The 18581-nt window shown below is 45.7% G+C and overlaps 1 protein-coding gene and 1 pseudogene across 1 annotated transcript in view; both read right to left on the bottom strand.

The window, feature by feature from the left end:
• Bub1b (BUB1 mitotic checkpoint serine/threonine kinase B) overlaps nucleotides 1-3885 on the bottom strand; it is a 52408-nt gene extending 48523 nt beyond the window's left edge. Inside the window, 2 exon segments of the mRNA NM_138540.1 lie at nucleotides 2150-2296; nucleotides 3676-3885. Of these exon segments, the coding sequence (NP_612549.1) occupies nucleotides 2150-2296; nucleotides 3676-3689 (161 nt within the window). The 5' untranslated portion in view covers nucleotides 3690-3885.
• A 5590-nt stretch (nucleotides 3886-9475) lies between these two features.
• On the bottom strand, nucleotides 9476-13470 carry H2az2-ps1 (H2A.Z variant histone 2, pseudogene 1; annotated as a pseudogene).
• Between the last annotated feature and the right edge of the window lie 5111 nt (nucleotides 13471-18581).

Below are 18581 nucleotides of genomic sequence, written 5' to 3'. Positions count from 1 at the left end.
GAAAACAAAAACAATCAACAATACAAAGCAGATGTGCCCTTGCCAGGAACAGTTAGTACAGGTTTTAAGAAGCCAAAATGGAGGTGGGAACTGGGAAGCAATCATAATATATTAAAGGAGGATTTTTCTAGTAGATCATCTGCCTTCATGGTCCTGGGATTAAGCTACTCTAAGGGTGGTAGTGGCGCCACAACAAGCTTTGTCAAATATCCACTGGCTTGATTTTCAAAGAACAAAAGACCAAACTGAAACGTCCAGCAACTGGTGAGTGGTAAAGAGTACTTATCAGCTGTGAAAAGAGACGCTTGACACATGCAACATGAGAAATACTCAAAACTTCGACGAATGAAGGAACCATAGGAGTCTACTTATAGAACATTCTACAATAAGCTGGTCGCAGTGACACACCTGTGACCCACAAGGTGATCTGGGAGACTGCAGAAGGTGACTCACAAGTTGAGGCCAGCCTAGGCTACAGAACAAACAAACAACACAACTCCAAAGTAACTTATCATGACAGAATTCTATCTAGTCAGCAGGTGCTTTGTGGGGAGGGGAGGACTGAGGAGAATGAGGAGAGACCTAAGTAAGGTCTTATGACGAGATGCGCTCTCTCTCAGCACACTCACTGAGATCTGAGCACTCACTGTATCCAAACTATACTCCAAAGAAACTTCCAGCACCATGGGATAGCTCAGTGGTAAAGGCATGCTTAGTGATCAGGAGGCCGGGGCCAGTCCCTGAGAGCATGAGAGCTGGAGAGATGGCTCAAGGGCTACGAGAACACACTGCTCTTGCCGAGGACACTGTGCTGGGCAGCTCACATCAGCCTTTAACTCCAGCTCTGGAGGGACCAAAGCCCTTTCTGACCGACCTCCTTGGGAACTTGAACTCACACATACTCATAAACATACATATAATTGAAAATAAGTAATTTAAAGGGGGGGGCAATGAATAAAAGTTATTCAGATGAGTTTTTATAACATTAACCAAAACAGGGAAATAGAAAAGGGAAGGTCATTAGGAATGAGGAGGTTTGTTCTGACAACAGAACTGCATCCAGTTAAACCTGTCCTCATTGAAAGCAGCCTAGGTGAAAACGAATTAATACATCCATCCTGCCAGGTGCCACGAGTCAGCAACATAACACCCAGCACGTGGCCACCTCAGAGCCTCAGGGTCACTGGGTACTCTCTCCATCTGCCCAGCATCTCAAGGCAGCCTTCTGCATATCCCTCACCACGGAAGAGATGACATTTCATAGTTTGATTTCCATCAAACGAGGATCATCTCCACACTCGCAGAGCCATACAATCATAAGCTGAATCTTCTCAAGCTTGGGGCTGTCTACACATTACAGCTCATACTTTGAGAAGGCAAGGGAGTCAATGGGAGTTGTAAATGCAAAAGTAAGGGCAGAGACTGGGATAAAACAGGGCAGGGGGCTGACAGCAAGGAGAAGAGTCAGACAAGTAGAGAAACCAGGACAGGAGCAAGTTCCAGGCACCAGAATAAGTATTAAAATAAAGGCACAGTGGCACATGGTGTCATCCCAGCACTCAGGAAGCAAAGGCAGGCAGATCTCTGTGAGTTCAAGGCCACCCTGGAACTTCATAGTGAGTTCTAAGCCAGCCAGGGTTACAGAAAGAGCCCATCCCCCCCCCCAAACAAACAAACAAACAAACAAAAACAGAATACTACGGTCTACAGCAAAACCATGAAAAGACTGTTTTCAAAGATCTAATTCAATAACTGTGGTTATACAGTACATTTTAGCCTGAAATAAATACTATCTCAGGCAACAGAAGAGCTTGCAGTCAGAAGACGAGAACAGATTCCCACACTAGCACTGAAGAGTATTCCTGAGGGCAGTGGTTCTCAGCCTGTGGGCTGCAACTGCAACACCTTTGGGGGTCAAAGGACCTTTTCACAGGGTCACATATCAGATATCTTATATATCAGATACATGACAGTAGCAACATTAGTTATTAAAGCAACTTAGTATTTTGTGGTTGGGGGTCACCACAACATGAGGAACTGTATTAAAGGGTCTCAGCGCTAGGAAGGTTGAGAAGCGCTGCCTTAGGCCTTCTGCAGCTTCACCCCCATGCAGTCCATCACACCTGGGACAAAGCACCCCACTACATACCACTTCTGCTGCTGCAGGGTAGTGCTGCAGGCTGACTCCTGCTGTGCCAACGCTCCCTGAAGTGTGGCCATGATCCGTCCATGCCGTAAGGGTTGTACGTTTTCTTTACTCAGTTCCCACTCATCTCCCTCCACGCACGTGGCTTCACTAGGAAGAAGGAACCAGAAATAAACCCAACGCCAACACTGTTACAGCACAACACTGTGACACCATCGTCAGAAAGGTGATTTCTGAGATCTGTGGGGTGGGACGAAGCTGGTCCATTGGGAGCATCGTTAATTCTCTCAAGGCTTCTAAGCCTACCACATGTTCTCCGAGCTTATGCTCAACAGAGGAGAGAACTTGGCAAGGGTGTGGTTGATAGTATTATGCAAATAAAGTTAAAGCCAGGGAAAAAGTATTTTTAAAAGCATCATAAATTTAGCAAAATAGATTTTTTAAAAAAGCCAGCAGTTTTATGTCACACGGGTTCCAGTGACAACGGATGCTAGCAGCAGCTTCCACTCCTGTTTCTAAATATGTACATGACTAGCTCTTTTTAAAAAATTATTTTTCTCTTTCTCTCCCTCCCTCTCTGCACGTGTGTGTGCATGCGTGTAAGTCAGAGGACAACTTTGGGGAGTTGGTTCTCTCCTTCCACCACGGGGGATGAGCAAACAGGTTCTCAGTCACCAAAACAATTATCTCTATCCACTGAGCCACCTCACCAGTCCATGACTAGTTCCTTCTAGTTTTGACCCAAATCCTATCTTATCAGTGAGGAATCTCCCCCTGCCCCCACCCCCAAGCCTCATTGCTAGGTAATGAATCTAAGACCTCACATACCTTAAGTGCTCTCTCTACTTAGTTACTCGCCCAAACCTTTCTGAAACTGCAAATTCCATCTCCCGTGCTGTTTGTCAACTCTTGCTTTACACTTTTTAATACTGATTCCATCTGATTTTAAATGAGTCTTACTGTTCTTCCCAGAACTTAAGCTTCACAAAGTCTGGGAGTGTGTGTCTTTCACTGTTCACCTTCAGTGCTCAAATGGTAGTCAATAAATCCTGTTCCGTGAATGACAGCTTATGACAGGGCGATGACCCAGTTATTATGAGTTCCATAATTGAAACGCATATTAAATTCTAACCTAGAAAAGATGCTCTCATTTTACAGATGAGGAAAAGCTGCAAGTGTTTCCTCTTTAGATCCCTATGCTACCAGCAAAATGAGAACACCTATTAGTTGAAAGCAGGAACTTTACAAATATCTTGAATTCTCCCAGAACTCCGTAAAACAGTATTAATATATGCGTGATACCCCGGTTCCCATACAAACATGTTCAAGGTCAAATAAAAACGGCTGAGTTGAGTTTCAGACCCAGATCACAAGGCAAATTCCAACTCTCCCAGTTTTGACCCTTGGCTGGATGCAGGGCTCCACGCCGTTGGGAAGGGGTTTGGGGAAGACCTGCTCTTTGCCGACCTCCGCGATCCTGCCCTCGCCAGCCGAGCACCCAGCTGCAACAACTTGGCTCCGGTCCTTACCTCGCCGCCGCCATCCTGCATTCCAAGTTCTTGCTCTCGCCCGTCCGCAGACCTTTTTCCTCGGAGTGCCAACTGTCTGAGCTTCCCTCAACCTTCAGCTAACTCTGGAGCTGCGAAGACCGTTATCCCGTACTCCTAAACAAAATCACTCGCCCGAATCCGTCTCAAAGAAACTACCTCACGCCCCATCACGCCAGGGCCGCCAACTTTCAAATTTAACGTCTCCGGACGCAGACGTAGCGTGGCCGCATCCCCGCCTCGCTCCTCCCAAAGCATTCTGGGGATTGTAGTGCATCCCGGGTTTAAGCCCGCGCTGCGCGGTGCATAATGGGAGTTGTAGTTTCGGGAAGCGGCCAGTGGTTGTCCTGGCACTGCAGCAGGCTCAGGCAAGCTTCAGCTTTACTCTGTGTTTCCTCTTTAAGGCAAGTCTTCGAACCCAGGGAGGGACACCTTAATAACAAGATGTCTTTGAGTACACGTGCCTAGCTTTGCTTTTCTGGGTCCCTTAATTGTGCTCCCCTAGGTTTTGTTGGCTACGCCATAGGTCTTCCACCTGTCCAGGGATCCTTAGACCATTCTCGCCCAGCTGTTTCCTGTGGAAAGACTATGTTCTCATTTTTATCTTTTACACAAGACCTGGTTTAGCACTGCACTTCCTTTCCCCCAGTAAGCCCTTTCACCTCTACAACTTCTCAACTTTGACCAACTTCCTTTAAGCTCTTTTGGAAGTGTACCATTAGTTGTTCTCTCATGCAGCCTAGCCAGAAGTCCTGTAAACTATGATATAACACAGAATACAAACAATGTAAACCCTTTTCTTGTTTCACTGGGGCTAAAGGTCTGGCCTATATCTCAGCTACTCTGGAGACTGAGATACGAGGATCAAGAGTTCAAGACCATCCAGGACAACTTAGTGAGTCCTTACCTCAAATAAAAAGTTCACTTTGGTTTTTGTTTGGTTTAGTTTTGTTTGTTTGTTTTCAAAACAAGTTTTCTCTGTGTAGAGCCCTGACTGTCCTGGAACTTGCTCTGTAGACCAGGCTATAAAAGTAACTTTTATTCTCCTGTTGTACTTGTCTGGGAGGCTTACTACCTTCATCTGCTAACCTAGGCCCAGTCCTAGAAACTTCTAGCCTCTGAGACTTGTCGAATAAGCTCACCCTTTCTTGTTCTTACTTAACTCTACCTGGCTGGTTCAACTCAGCTGATCTGGCTCAAACTCCTCTTCCAGCTGACTGATTCAATCCGGCTTCTCTCTTGGCCCCTGAATTGCTCTGCTTGGCCTCAAACTAACTCTAGCAATCTTTCCTATTTTCTAATCTCCTGTCTCCTTATTCTCTGGCTCGTTCTCTCTTCAGTCTGCCTGTAAAACTCTCCAGGTAAAACCGCCTCCTTCCCCCTGTCTGCTGCTCTACTCTCTCCACTCTGCTGTACAGCTCTCCATGAACTCTCCTGTATCCCTGTACTGCACTCTCTGCTTCCTGGACTGTCTGTCTCTCCCTTAAGTAGCTTCCCTTTCCTCTCTCTTCTCCTTCTCCTTAGAGGTGGACATAGCCTATTCTGTCAAATTTTAGTCTGTTCGTGAGGGGAGGGGCAAAGAAGCAAATTATTTCAGGTCATCGCTACCCAGACCAGAAGCAGATAAACTAGTCCTATGAGCAGATAAACTAGTTTATAAAAGGAGCTTCCAGCTAGGCTCTGGAGTAGAAAGGGAAGCCATGGGAATTTTTCTACAGAAGACAGTGAGCATAAGAAAAAGGATGAGTTGGCACAATCTACTGATCAGAATGAACCACGTTCTGAAGCAACTGAAGTGTGTCTGTGGGAGATTTCCACCTCTTTATCACCACTGTCCAGTGAGTTTCCTCCCTCAGGTCTCCCCTCTTGGACCTGCATGCTGGCCCATCAAAAAGTGCTCCATTTTCTCACCTAACCATCATATAGAAAGCAGGGCTAAATGGTGATGAGGTGGTCCTGAGAGTGGGTGTCTTAAGATACCAATACCTGTTATAGGAGACTAGAGACTTAGCGTTTGGTTGTTTCTGAAATGCTGGGTTATGTGACCAGCTCCCCCGAGGACTTAATCAGTCAGATTGCACCAGGAACCTCTAAGGGTGTTGGTATTCCTGATGCACGTGTAGGAAATGCCACCACTCAATAGCTTAAAGTGACACAAACTCATTGTGTTCTGGTCTGATGGGTGAGAAGTTCGACACTGGTTCTCCGGGTTGACCGAGGCATGGAGAATTCTGATTTGTTTTCCAGCGCTGCTGTGGGAGAATGCGCTTCTCGTTTGATAGCTTTCTAGAGGCTTAACTGTCGTCCCTGGCTCAGGCTTCCCTTTGTATCCTCAAGGCTAGGGATATGGCGTCACTTCAGCCCGGCTCCAGCATTGGGTGCCTTTCTCTGATCATACTCAGGACATTTTCTCTGTTTTTAAAGGCTCATGAGATCAGCAGGGGCTCACCTGGAGAATGAACCCCTCAATGTAATTGTATCTTCTATTTGCCTGGAGTAATTGTCTCTGAGGCTTACTGCCTTCACCTGCTAATCCTACTGCCAGGCCCAGCCCTGGAAGCTTACGTCTCCATATGATCTAATCTAGGCCTGGGAAGTCTTCTAGCTCTTCCCAAACTCTGGATGGCTGGTCAACTCAACTGTCCTGCCTCAAATCTCCTTTCCGGCTGACTGATTCAATCTTGTTTCTCTCTTGGCCTCTGCCTGATTGCTCTGCTCGGCCTCACACTGCCTTTGACATTAGATTCTACTGTTCTGGTTCCTTCTCATTCTCTGGCTTGTTCTCTTTCTGGAACCCTATAACTGTCATGGTAAAACTTCCCCCTTCTTCCCTCCTTCCTCTCTGCACTACTCTCTGTTAAGTAGCTCCCTTTTCATCTCTCTTCTCATGAGAGTTGGGCAGATCCTATTCTGCCACGTCTTTCTCTGATTCATCACTTTGTCTGCCACTCAATTAGACATCACTTCCCATTAATCTTTCTGATGTTTCTTTCTACAAACTAGCTATTACCTTCATTGTTTGGGATGTGTCTTTATTCCAGCCAGAGGGATTAAAAGTATGTGCTAGGGGGCTGAGCCGCACACAGCTAGAATCAGGCTTTTTGGTACATAAGACAGGGTTCACAGTGTGATCAAATAACCCACAATGCCCCAATTCTAAACCCTAATCATCTCTGCCAGGTCCCTTTGGCAACATAAGCTGACGTAGTCACAGGAGCCATTTGAAGAGTCATTACTCTACCAACCTCAGGTTGAAAATTACATCGGTATTTGTGGTCGTTTGAATAGGTTTGGCCTCCTTAGATTCATGTTTGAATGCTTGGCCATGGAGAGTGGCACTACTAGGAAGTGTGGCCGTATTAGAGGAAGTGTGTCACTGTGTAGGTGGGCTTTGAGATCTCCCAAGCTCAGGCTCTGCCCAGTGTGGGAGATAGTTTCCTTCTGGCTGCTTGCAGGAGACAGTCTTCTTTTGCTGCCTTTGGGTCAAGATCTAGAACTCTCTGTTCCTCCAGCACCATGTCTGCCCGCATGCTGCCATGCTTCCCACTGTGAGGACAGTGGACTGAGCCTGTGGAACTGTAAGCCAGCCCCAGTTAAATGTTCGCCTTTATAAGGGACACCTTAGTCATGGTGTCTCTTCACAGCAATAAAACCCTGAGACACCTCTATTGCCTCTATAATAATTTAATCATAAAGAAACCTTTCCATGCTTTTTCTTTCAGGATAAATTTGGGAATATGTTACTTAATATATTGCCCCCTCCAGGGTGTTCTATATTTTAACAGGGAGTTTTGGTAGAAGAAAATTTATAAAGGAATAAATTTTACTAATAGGTGTTGCGTGGGGCTGGAGAGATGGCTCAGTGGTTAAGAGCACTGACTGCTCTTCTAGAGGTCCTGAGTTCAATTCCCGGCAACCACATGGTGGTTCACAACCATCTGTAATCTGATCTGATGCCCTCTTCTGCTGTGTCTGAAGACAATGACAGGGTACTCCCATACATGAAATAAATAAATAAATCTTTAAAAAAAAAACATTTAAAAAATATAGGTGTTGCGTTTAGTTTAAAAATGCATCCGCTTTTGCCCAGGACTGCAGCCATACTTCTAGCCCCTCCCGAGACCCTTTTGTTTTTCCTGCCTTTAGCTCTGGGATTGTCCATGCCCCATAACCCGGCTTCCTTTCCTACCCGCCTTTGCTCTGGGAGGGGTAATGCCACCAGCTCCCACCGGAGACTCTTGAATCCACGGATAAAGAACACACAGCTTGTTGCTTTTTAACTTGCCTTCAAGGCACAATTACTGAGTGCAGATATCTCTCACCTGGAAAAGGCTGCCCTCACCAATGTATTATCTCTGTCTCTCCTTCTGCCCTAAACTTAGTGGCTAGTCATGCCCCTGTGAAACGCCCTTGGCAACCCCCCCACCCCTGTATTGGAGGCCGCAGGTCATAGCTCACCCCCCAACCCCAGGCCTTGCATGATTAATGCTTTGGTCTTCCTCCAAAACACGGCAGAAGAGGCCTCTGTCCTTCCTTGTGTCTGCCCTTTCCTCCTGAAGTGGGACTTCTGAGTCCCACTTATAGGTTCCACCCAACAATTGGCCCCTGGCCTTCTTTATTGACAAATCAAGGACCAGTTGGGGAACAGGGCAAGCGTCAGAACCTCCTCTTGCACCACACCTTTTCTGTCCAATAATTAAAAAAAAAAACACCTCTTCTCCCAGATATAAATTGAACAAAATCATAACAATCATGTAAATTACACGGTACGGGACACAAATGACACCCAGTCCATCACATTTGTCAATTAGATAAAATATTCTACCACCATTCCTGCTGGGTTATGATTTTTTTTCTCTAGATCATGTTTAGATTTTAGCCTGTAACATCATCTGAAAACCATGTCATCCACTCTATAAACTCTCTCTCTCTCAATGTTAACTTGAGTTTGATTAGGAGACTAAAACTAGTTTTCAACCCCATCAGAAATATGAGAATGATTTCAACATCACCTGAGTTTATAGGAAGCACCAAACAAAGCTTCTAAAACAACTGTAGAGACAGCTGACTACCTGGACAGCCCCTCATTCCTCAAAACCTTGGCGCATCAGACTCTGGCCTTCTAGTCGACTATTTTGCATAAAGTGTCCTTTTCCTGGACAGTTTTGGTCTGCAGATGAAATAGGCAATTTCTGCCCAGTGGCTACCTTGCCACAATAAACAACCTCGCCTGGAATTGAGGATGCTCAATATCTTCTGTGAACCAAAAAGGAGCAGATGTGTCTCAACATCAAGTGATTAAATGACATTAAATGTCACAGGGCACGGATTTCTGACATCTTGGAAGGCTATCTATAATATATAACGTAATCGAACTGTTAAACCTTGACTACTCTCAGCCATTTTTAATTGAAATATCTCGACAACACACTTTTGGAACTAAATCAAATCTAACATAACCATGAGTTTGCTATCTGGCCCTTAACTCTGATTGCTCAGTCATCTAAAAACAGTTTGTAATAGTTATAAAAGGACTAGGTCCAAGCTTTGTTGTTTTGTTTGTTTGTTTTGTTTTCTTTTTTAATTTTGTAAAAAAAAAGTTTTATCAATTCTATTTTTGTATAAAACACAAGGGAGAAACCTGGCAAATCAACACCTGACTAGACTGCAGGGAAAAGGACTTTCGAGAGTCTAAAAACATACAAATGTGTCTTTTGTCTACAGCGATCGTCTATGCTTTCCCGCACACCCGCACTGGTACCCTCTGCCCCAGTTACACACCCTAAGCCGTTTTCTGCTGTCCCTTCTTTCCAATCAGAGACTTGTGGATGTGCGAGATCACACCACCCACTTCACTTCAGATTGCAACCTGTAAGTGACTCGCTTTACTTTGAGATCTTTAGAAGCATTTACCTGCCAACCCCAACACCTCAGCTGTGAGGTACTCACAGAATTGCGGCTCTGAACACAGCAGCAATGTGGCCCACAGGTATCCACGGCTTGTGGTGCGAGTCTTCAAGTGTCTGTAGATGCGGCCCACAGGAAACTGGAGCCCAGCTTTCTGTTATGGAGACACTGCCTTAACCTTGGCCTTCCCACTGTCTTTTTCAGCTTTGCCTCCAACCAAGGTCTCAAGCACGACGCCCGCCTCTGCTGCCCCCCCCCCCAGCCCACCCAGCCCCTCCCGCCGCTTCTACCGCTGCCGCTGCCTCTTTCTTAAATGAATTGCATAGGCACAATGCCTATCTAAGACTAACAATATTAATCTCAAAATTTGTATCAATATAAGAAATTTATACCAATGAAAACCTGGGGCCAGGCATAATGGTGTTTGCCTTTAGTCCTAGGATCTGGGAAGTGGAGGCAGGTAGAGCTTTATGAATTTGAGACCAGCCTGGTCTACACAGACAGTTCCAGGCTGCATAGTGAAACCCTATCTCAAAATAATTTTTTTTTTTTACTGGTAGAATTTCAAGCATGATGGCAATTTTGACAGCCTGGGACTGTTCTAGCAAGCATCTTGATCTCTTGCATTGACTCTTGTCAAAGCCATGTCTTTCTGTGTGAGTGGCTCTTGGATGGATTTATGGTCTATTCAGTGTTGTGAGGGTGTGACTCTGCAATGGCAGATTTCCTAGTTTTACATGGGTTGTTCAAAATTGGCTTTGGCCTGACAAATTGTCCAAAGATGGGAACTCAGGGCCCAGGGTCAGGGTCCAATCCAGGGCATCCCTGAATTGACTGTTTATTGTTCAATCACTAAAGGAGAGTTGTTGGGGATTGGTTCTAACACTTTGTCTTTTTTTTTTTTTTTTTTTTTTTTGGTTCTTTTTTTTTCGGAGCTGGGGACCGAACCCAGGGCCTTGCGCTTCCTAGGTAAGCGCTCTACCACTGAGCTAAATCCCCAGCCCCCTTCTAACACTTTGTCTTAATTAGGCTCTCAGAATCATATAGGAATCTGTGTGTTCAGAAGCTAAAGGAAGTCTGCCCCCTGTTGGCTTTGATTGGAAAATAAAGTTGACAACAGCCAATGGCCTTGCAAGGTGAAAGAGTCCCGACTTTTAGATTGCATGGGGAAGGAACAGAGGGGGAGAGGAAGCAAATCGCCATGACTCTCAGGGAGAAGGATTAGAATTTAAGAACTGCAGGAGAGAAAGCATCCTACACGTAGGTGGAAAGGGAATGCGGCCTATAGCGTGGATTTTTTGCTATACTTCTTTGAGCTACTAGCGAGTCGCAGGAATGCAGCTATCTTGGATCAGTGGAAAGAAAACACACACACCAATTAATCTTGAAATGCCTTGGCTGATTCAATGCCTGGGCACTCTTAAATCTCCCCCTGCTATCCCAGGCCCAGTCGAGGCAGTGGCCAGAAGCCACTTACCCAAAAACTTACATGGCTTGATGGCTTTATCTTTTCCACTACGGCACCCCCCCACCCCCCACCCCCATCTTCCGAGTTGCCTCCTCTCCCTAGCTTGCAGGAACCTGGAAGCCCTGCCTCTTTCTTTCTGCCCAGCCATCAGCCACTGGCATCTTTTTTGATAGATCAAAACCCAAATTGGGGTGAGGACCTTAAATATCAGTAAACACAGATCAGAGCATTAGAACCAATCCCCTACAGTGGCTCTTGGTGGGGGGTGGGGGGTGCTGCCCAGAAGGTAACAGGGCAGTAAAGGTAAAATATAGATTTAGAAGGTGCTAAACCAGGAATACCGGAGAGAAATGTATGCTAGCCACAGGGAGGATTAGGCAGAAACAACCTGCCATTGAGCTAGTCAAGGCATATTAAAATTAGCTGGCATGTGTGTGTCTTTCATTCATAGATTCAGAGAGCTCTTGGGCAGGTAGGTGTGCATGTGAGACCTGTCGGGAGCCAAAGTGGTTTAACTAATTCACTGCTACAGAGTCTGTCTGGAGAAAGAAGTAAGGTAGGGGGAACAGAATTATGGATAATGAAACAGTGTTCAAAATCAGTGAATATTACATCTGGGAAAGCAGTGCTACTCTGGGGCCTTTACCCTGACGACAGATCAGCCAATCAGAACAGCAGATACTAGTTGAATGGACCAATGATTAGGTGTCTTGAGGTGGGAGAACCAATGAGACGGAGGTATAATGAGCCAACCTACTTGTTGCCAAGAAGAAAGGAAGTGGACGGTGGGAAAGAACATTGGCCCAAGACTGAGGGCTGCTGGCTGCTTGCTGCCCAGTTGTGTCTCCATAGAAGCTGTTGCTGACAGGGTACTAGAGAACTCTCCACAAAAAGCTGGGGTTTTCTCTTCAGTACAGTGGAAACTCCTTTCTGGATCATACTTCTGCTTTTCTGCAGAAATACCCTACTTTCACGGTCACAACACTGGAAATCTCTTGACTCCAAATTTCCACTGATATATGCAATAAATGCCTCTGCAGAAGAGGGAGTACCAATTATCAACTCTCGGACATCTGGCAGAAGAGGACTAAAATGTCAGAACGGACCACAGGCTGAGAATATGCAAAGCCATAGGGCAGAGTTGTAAAGAGAAAATAGCAGCCTTTAATCTGATCACTTGGTGTGACGGTTTGTATATGCTTGGCCTAGGGAGTGGCACTATTAGAAGGTGTAGTAGCCCTGTTGGAATAGGTGTGGCCTTGTTGGAGTAGGTGTGTCACTGGGTGTGGGTTTTAAGACTCTCATCCTAGTTGCCTGGAAGCAATATTTTCCTAGCAGCCTCCAGATGAAGATGTAGAGCTCTCAGCTCCGCTTTTATCATGCCTGCCTGGATGTTGCCATGTTCCTGTGTTGATGATAATGGACTGAACCTCTGAACCTGTGAGCCAGGCCCAGTTAAATGTTGTCCTTATAAGAGTTGGCTTGGTCATGGTGTCTGTTCGCAGCAGTAAAACCCTAACTAAGACACTTGGGAAGTGGAAGCAAGAGGACCAGATGTTCAAGGCCATCCTCAAATATACAATGAGGTCCAAGCTAGCCTGGGCTACAGGTGACCCTTTATGGAACAAACAAATTAGCCTCTCTTTATCAAAACTGAGAAAGGAACAAGACAAGATGCAGGGTTAAGTAAGTTCGGGAACTGACAGAACAACGCTGAGGTCGTTTCACCTTTACATCAGTGCAGCCACTTCTGTGCACTTGGCAGATCTTGCATAGTCTTAGTCTTTCCCCAGTATCCCAGCTTTCCTGAGTGCATGCCTGTCGTATCTATTCTTTTCCTCATTAACACCCCTGTTAGGGTTCCAGGATCAAGGCAAGAGGGAGAGGCACAAGGCCAGGGGAGTTGCTAGTTTCAGGGCAATGTAGGTTATATAACGAGATCCTGTCACAAAATACCAGGGGCTGTGTGTGTAGCTTAGGGGTAGAGTGCTTACCCAGCACATGTAAGGTCCTGGGTTCCAACCCCAACACTACAAGTCCATCAACAGAAAGAAGCCTTGTTGTCCTAATTTACCTGGAGAACTGTGTGCCAAACCTCTGGAGGTCCCACAGAAGAGCATTGGAGTGTCCCTGTGACTCCATGCTCAAGGACACCCTACCATTTACCATTCAATCTGTATTCCAGGAGCTGATGATGGTAAACTCCCTGGCTAGGATGGTTCCAAGATGAACCAGCAAATGTGGGTGGTTGACAGGATGCCGGAGTGTCTAGTAGAGTGGATGTAGCTGGCTCTCATGGCCTCTCTGCTAGGCAAGGAATTGGCTCAGCTCCCTCAAGACATCGCCACCCTAGGATTGGTGCACACTGTACGAAGCTTGCCTCTGACATTCTGAGAGGCCATCGGCGTGGGGGTGGGAAGGACATTTCTGTCAGTCTGGGCTCCTCAATGCTCTTCTGAGGAAAGGGCAGAAGTGAGAGATCCCTATACAATTGGAAACAATACGGTGTGGCTGACTGTAGACAGTAACTGAATCAGAGAAGGAGGAGATAAGCTAATTTGACCCTTGTTCCCACCTATACCATTTTCCCCAATGTCTCTTGTCTCTGTCTCCTTTATCTCCCTCCTCTCTCTGTCTCTCTCTCACTTTGATTGGAGGATAGGCTAGAATTGGCCAACATTGAACTTTGTTTGACATAACCTTAACAGATTGAGAAGCATTGGAGATGCTGTATCAGGAGCTCTGGAAGGACTGTTCAGGAGACCCTGGCCCACCGTGCCTGTGATCATCCACAGATGATGACCCAGGCTCAATACAGTACATCACCACAACATTTCCCTCCCCCATGGGTCTTCAGGATATGCTGCTTCTGGGACATTTTGCTGCATTCCTTTTGGCACATTCTCTAGGCCAAATCAAAGAGAAAAGAATCCAGAGGCAGGTACATTACAAAATTCTCTTCCCCTACTATCCAAAGACATAGGCCTCTCTGAACCAAGTTGGTCCTGCTTCTGGCTTCTGTCCAGCATTTGGCTTTGACTCCTGTACCACATACTCTTCTGCACCTCTGATAACACAACATTGTTGGGGATTGGTTCTAATGCTTTGTCTTAATTTGGCTCCCAAAAGCCACACTTCCAGACGCTGAGGGTCCCTGCACCCAACTGGCTTCAATTGGTAATAAAGAACTGTCATACAGCCAATGGCTGGGCAGGGAGATGGAGGCGGGACTTTTAAATTGATTATGGGTCAAAGGAACAGGAGAATCAACATGACCTGGAGGCAGAGGGATGAAATTTAAGAGATGCAGGAGAAGTCATCGAGCAATGTAGGTGGAAAGGGAATTCAGCCCTATGGGGTATGGGGGGAGCTGCCCAGAAGGTAACAGGACTGCAAAGATAAAGTACATTTAGAAGGTATTAAGCCAGAAATACCGGAGAGGAGTGTGTGCTAGCTGCAAGGAGGTTTAGAAGTGCCCAATCATTGAGCTAGTCAGAGCATATCAAAATTAGCTGGTGTGTGTGTGTGTGTGTGTGTGTGTGTGTTTCATTTGTGAATCAGAGCTCTTGGGTGGGTGCAGTGCACACGTAACCTGCTGAGGGCCAAAGCGGTCTAACTGATTCATCACTACACACCACGACCACAGGCAACTTATGGAAGAAAGGGTTTATTTGGGCTTATGGTTCCAGAGAGAGTGGAATGAGGGTGGGGTGGCTTGGTATCAAGCAGCTTGAGCGCGAAGTTGAGAGATCATATCTCCACACACACAGAAAGCAGAGGATGGGAGAGGAGAGAGAGAGAGATGGAGTGAGAAAGAGAAAAGACTGGAAGTCCACTGAAGCTATAGATTCCCAAAGCTTTCACCTAGTGTCACGCTCCCTTGTGGATTGCAGTCTATATGCATGTGAGGGCGGGCACAAGATAAGGCTAGAGACTGGGATTGGGTGGTGGATAGAGCAGGTGGGCTGAGAGTTTTAGAGATGGGACAGAGAGGGACAGAGGGGACAGGACAGAGAAGATGGAGGAAGAGGAAGAAACAGATCCTCGTGACTCTAAATAGGCACAGGTAGCTATGAATAGATTAGAATAGAATAGAAGGATTAAAAAAAAAAAGAAAAGAAACCCAATTAAGGGGTTGGGGATTTAGCTCAGTGTTGGAGCGCTTGCCTAGGAAGCGCAAGGCCCTGGATTCAGGCCCCCAGCTCAAAAAAAAAAAAAAAAAAAAAAAAAAAAAAAAAAAAAGGATTAGACAGAATAGAAGAAATAGATTAATATAGGACAATTTGTCCAATCAAGGTGGGCAGCTTGTATCAATATCAGTTGGCTCTGAGCACATTCTGTGGGCATTTGTGGGTTAAGAATTTACTGATATAAATCTGACTGATAAATTACAAGCCTCTGAGTTTTGATTTTACTGGGTTATGGGGATTTGTGACAGCTAGCCACAGGGGGCGGATGTCTGGAAGATACAGCAGTGGTTCAGAAGTAGGCAACTGGAAAGACATGGGTTTGCAGCTCCCAGTGGAGGAGGGGAAACCAAGTTACTAGAGAATAGCCAGGGATAGCATGGATTGACTTTTTTTTTTTAATTTTTTAAAAAGATTTTTTTATTTTATTTATCGATGGTTGTGAGCCACCATGTGGTTTCTGGGAATTGAACTCAGGACCTCTGGAAGAGCAGTCAGTGCTCTTAACCACTGAGCCATCTCTCCAGCCTGTAAATTGATTTTTAGTATTACACACACTTCCTCCAGCAAGGTTCCATTCCTTAAAGGATCCATAACTTCTACAAGCAGCACGGACAACTGGAGACTAGAGTTCATATACCTGAGCCTATGGGAGACATTCTCATTCAAACCACTATAACCTGAATCACTGCAAATCAGCAGAAAGGAGCTTTGTTTTCCTAACTTACCATCTTCCCACCCATGGGAAGGAGTTGTAGAAGCAATGGACATTCCAAAAGAGAGGTGGGAATGTTTGGTAACTCTTGTCCATGTTTTCAGCTGGGGAGCTGTGCAACCTACAGGCTAGCTCCTGCCAATGGTAAGATGTATGTAGATCCCATGCGGAACATAATTACTTATGACTACTATTGTGAGGAAAACTCCTGTAGGATGGCAAGCCTGTGGGCCAGAGTTTCTTCTGCAATTGTAAACAAAGAAATGGGTCAGAAGACCTCCTAACATTGAAATGCTCTGGACCAGTGTTGTCTCCTGACTGGAGTGTAGGAGACATGGGACAGGGCAAGTCGGGTTTTGCTGTACATTAAAAGCTCAGCACCTAGGTAGGAGCTCAGTAAATATCAGCATGTAGCCTTATTAGATCATGAAAATGTCATATGTTCACTCAACAAACATTTCTTGAATGTCTTGTGTCAGCTGCTAGGCCAGGCACCAGAGACATAAATTTGAAGACAGCGTAAGTCCTGTGATCAAGACAAACAACTGGTAACATGGCTAGAGTCAGGGACACTCATTGTGAGTGACTAAGAGGGGTCTTGACAAACAAAAGCGAGTCCTAAAGGAGCGAAAAGGGGTGCTCACTGGACATCTGAGGGCTGCTGGTGGTCATAATGGTGGGAGCATAGGAGAGGTGTAGGGTCCTGGTAGGAGTTACCCTGGTCCACAGCCCGGTGAGTGCAAGGTCAGAGGCCAGACCCAAACTGGCAGACCTGGTCCCTCTTTTAGGTTGGAGGATAAACCCAGCCTCTTTTGCTCAGGTATGGAGGTAGGGGTGTGTGTCTAGCTTCTGTCTGGTTGCTTCCTCTGAACTCTCTGGTGGCTCTACTATGGAGTCATATAATCCTCCCTCCTCACCAAAGGGCCTGATAATCCCTTAGTCTTGCCAGAAGCACAAAGAACACAGAATGGGCACTAACCCTCCTCCCCCAGGACATATTCCCTTCCTTACCCCAGACATAACTCTCTGATGTCAAGTTGTTCTCATGTGTTTGCTCTACTGAGAGCGCCAGGGCCAAGGAGAACTGGCCCAGCTGGTCTTACTGGTTGGAGGGCTGCTGGGTCTCCCTTGTTCCACAGCTGTTGCTGCTCACAGCAGGACACTGACTGAGGAAGGTCAGGCTCATGCCTGCCATCCTGCTATATCTCCTGCCCCTACCCCTGGGGCGGGGAGTTGAGGGGAGATGCAATAAAGAGCACCATGATGTGTTAGCTTCTCTCCAGTGTCATACGCCAAAGCACCCCAACCTAGCTGAGTGTCCCAAAGGAGGGTATTTGTTAGAGGATATCTCTACTTTTTATAAAAGACAAGAAGCACACTGAGCTTTGACAGGATGTATTGCAAAGTGGGAGATAATTCCATACAACACCAGAATGTTCCATACAAAAATAACAGCATCAGGGCTGGAAAGAAGGCTCAGCGGTTAAGATCACTGGATGCTCTTCCAGACGACCCAGGTTCAATTCCCAGCACCACATCGTGGCTCACAACTGTGTGTAATTCCAGTTGCAGAATATCTGACACCATCGCACAGACATGCAAGCAAAACACCAATGGACATAAAAATAAAAATAAAATCATAAAATAGTACTAACCCTTACAAAATGTCAGCACCCCTCTGCCACATTCACACACTAAGAAACACTAAATGGAGGCCCACTTTTTTTTTTTCAAGGAAGAGTAATTTGAATAAACATTACAGCTTACTTAGTTATTGTTCTATTGCTTCCCAAACCTTATTGTGTAGATAAATCATCTGAGGACAGTTTTAAAACTCAAAATCTTGGTTCTGTAGGTCTCAGGTGTGGTCAGAATCCAGGAGTTCTGACTAGCTTTGGGGTGTCATATAGGCTGCTAGTATGAAGACCATACTTTGCTGAGCCAGGTTCTTTGGTACAATTGTGCTTGTATTTTCTTTTAGAGACATTTATATTTGGGAGACATTTTGTCTACACAGTACATTGAGACTGTGGTGCAACTGACTTTTAGTAACTAGAGCCGGAGACATTGATGAACATCTTATAAAGAATATGTCACTGCTCACAGTGTGGAGACAAGAGGTTTGTGAGTTTGAGGCTGTCCTTAGCTACATAGTTAGGTTTGGTCTCAAATTAATTAATGTCTTAGTTTACTGTTTAATTGCTTTGAAGAGACATCATGACCAGGACAACTCTTATAAAAGAAAGCATTTAAATGAGGGCTGGCTTATAGCTTCAGAGGGCTAGAGGCCATGATCATGAGGTGAAGCACGGTAACAGGCAGGCAGACATGTGGCTGAGAACTTACATTCTGATCTGCAGGTAGAAGGCAGAGAGAGAGAGAGAGAGAGAGAGAGAGAGAGAGAGAGAGAGAGAGAGAGAGAGAGAGAGAGAGAGCCTGGCATTAGCTTTTGAAACCTCAAAGCCCACCCCTAGTAACCTACCTCCTCTAATTAGGCCACACCTGCTCCTATAAGGCCATACCTCCTAACTCTTCCTTAAGAATGCCACTAATTGGGGCCCAAACATTCTAATTATAGAAGCCTACAGGAGCTATTCTTATGCAAATCACC

The sequence above is a fragment of the Rattus norvegicus genome, chromosome 3 (assembly GCF_021556685.1).
Source record: "Rattus norvegicus strain SHRSP/BbbUtx chromosome 3, alternate assembly SHRSP_T2T, whole genome shotgun sequence".
Taxonomy (NCBI): domain Eukaryota; kingdom Metazoa; phylum Chordata; class Mammalia; order Rodentia; family Muridae; genus Rattus; species Rattus norvegicus.
The sequence above is the reverse complement of the archived record's forward strand: the minus strand, read 5'-3'. Positions and strand labels throughout refer to the sequence as shown.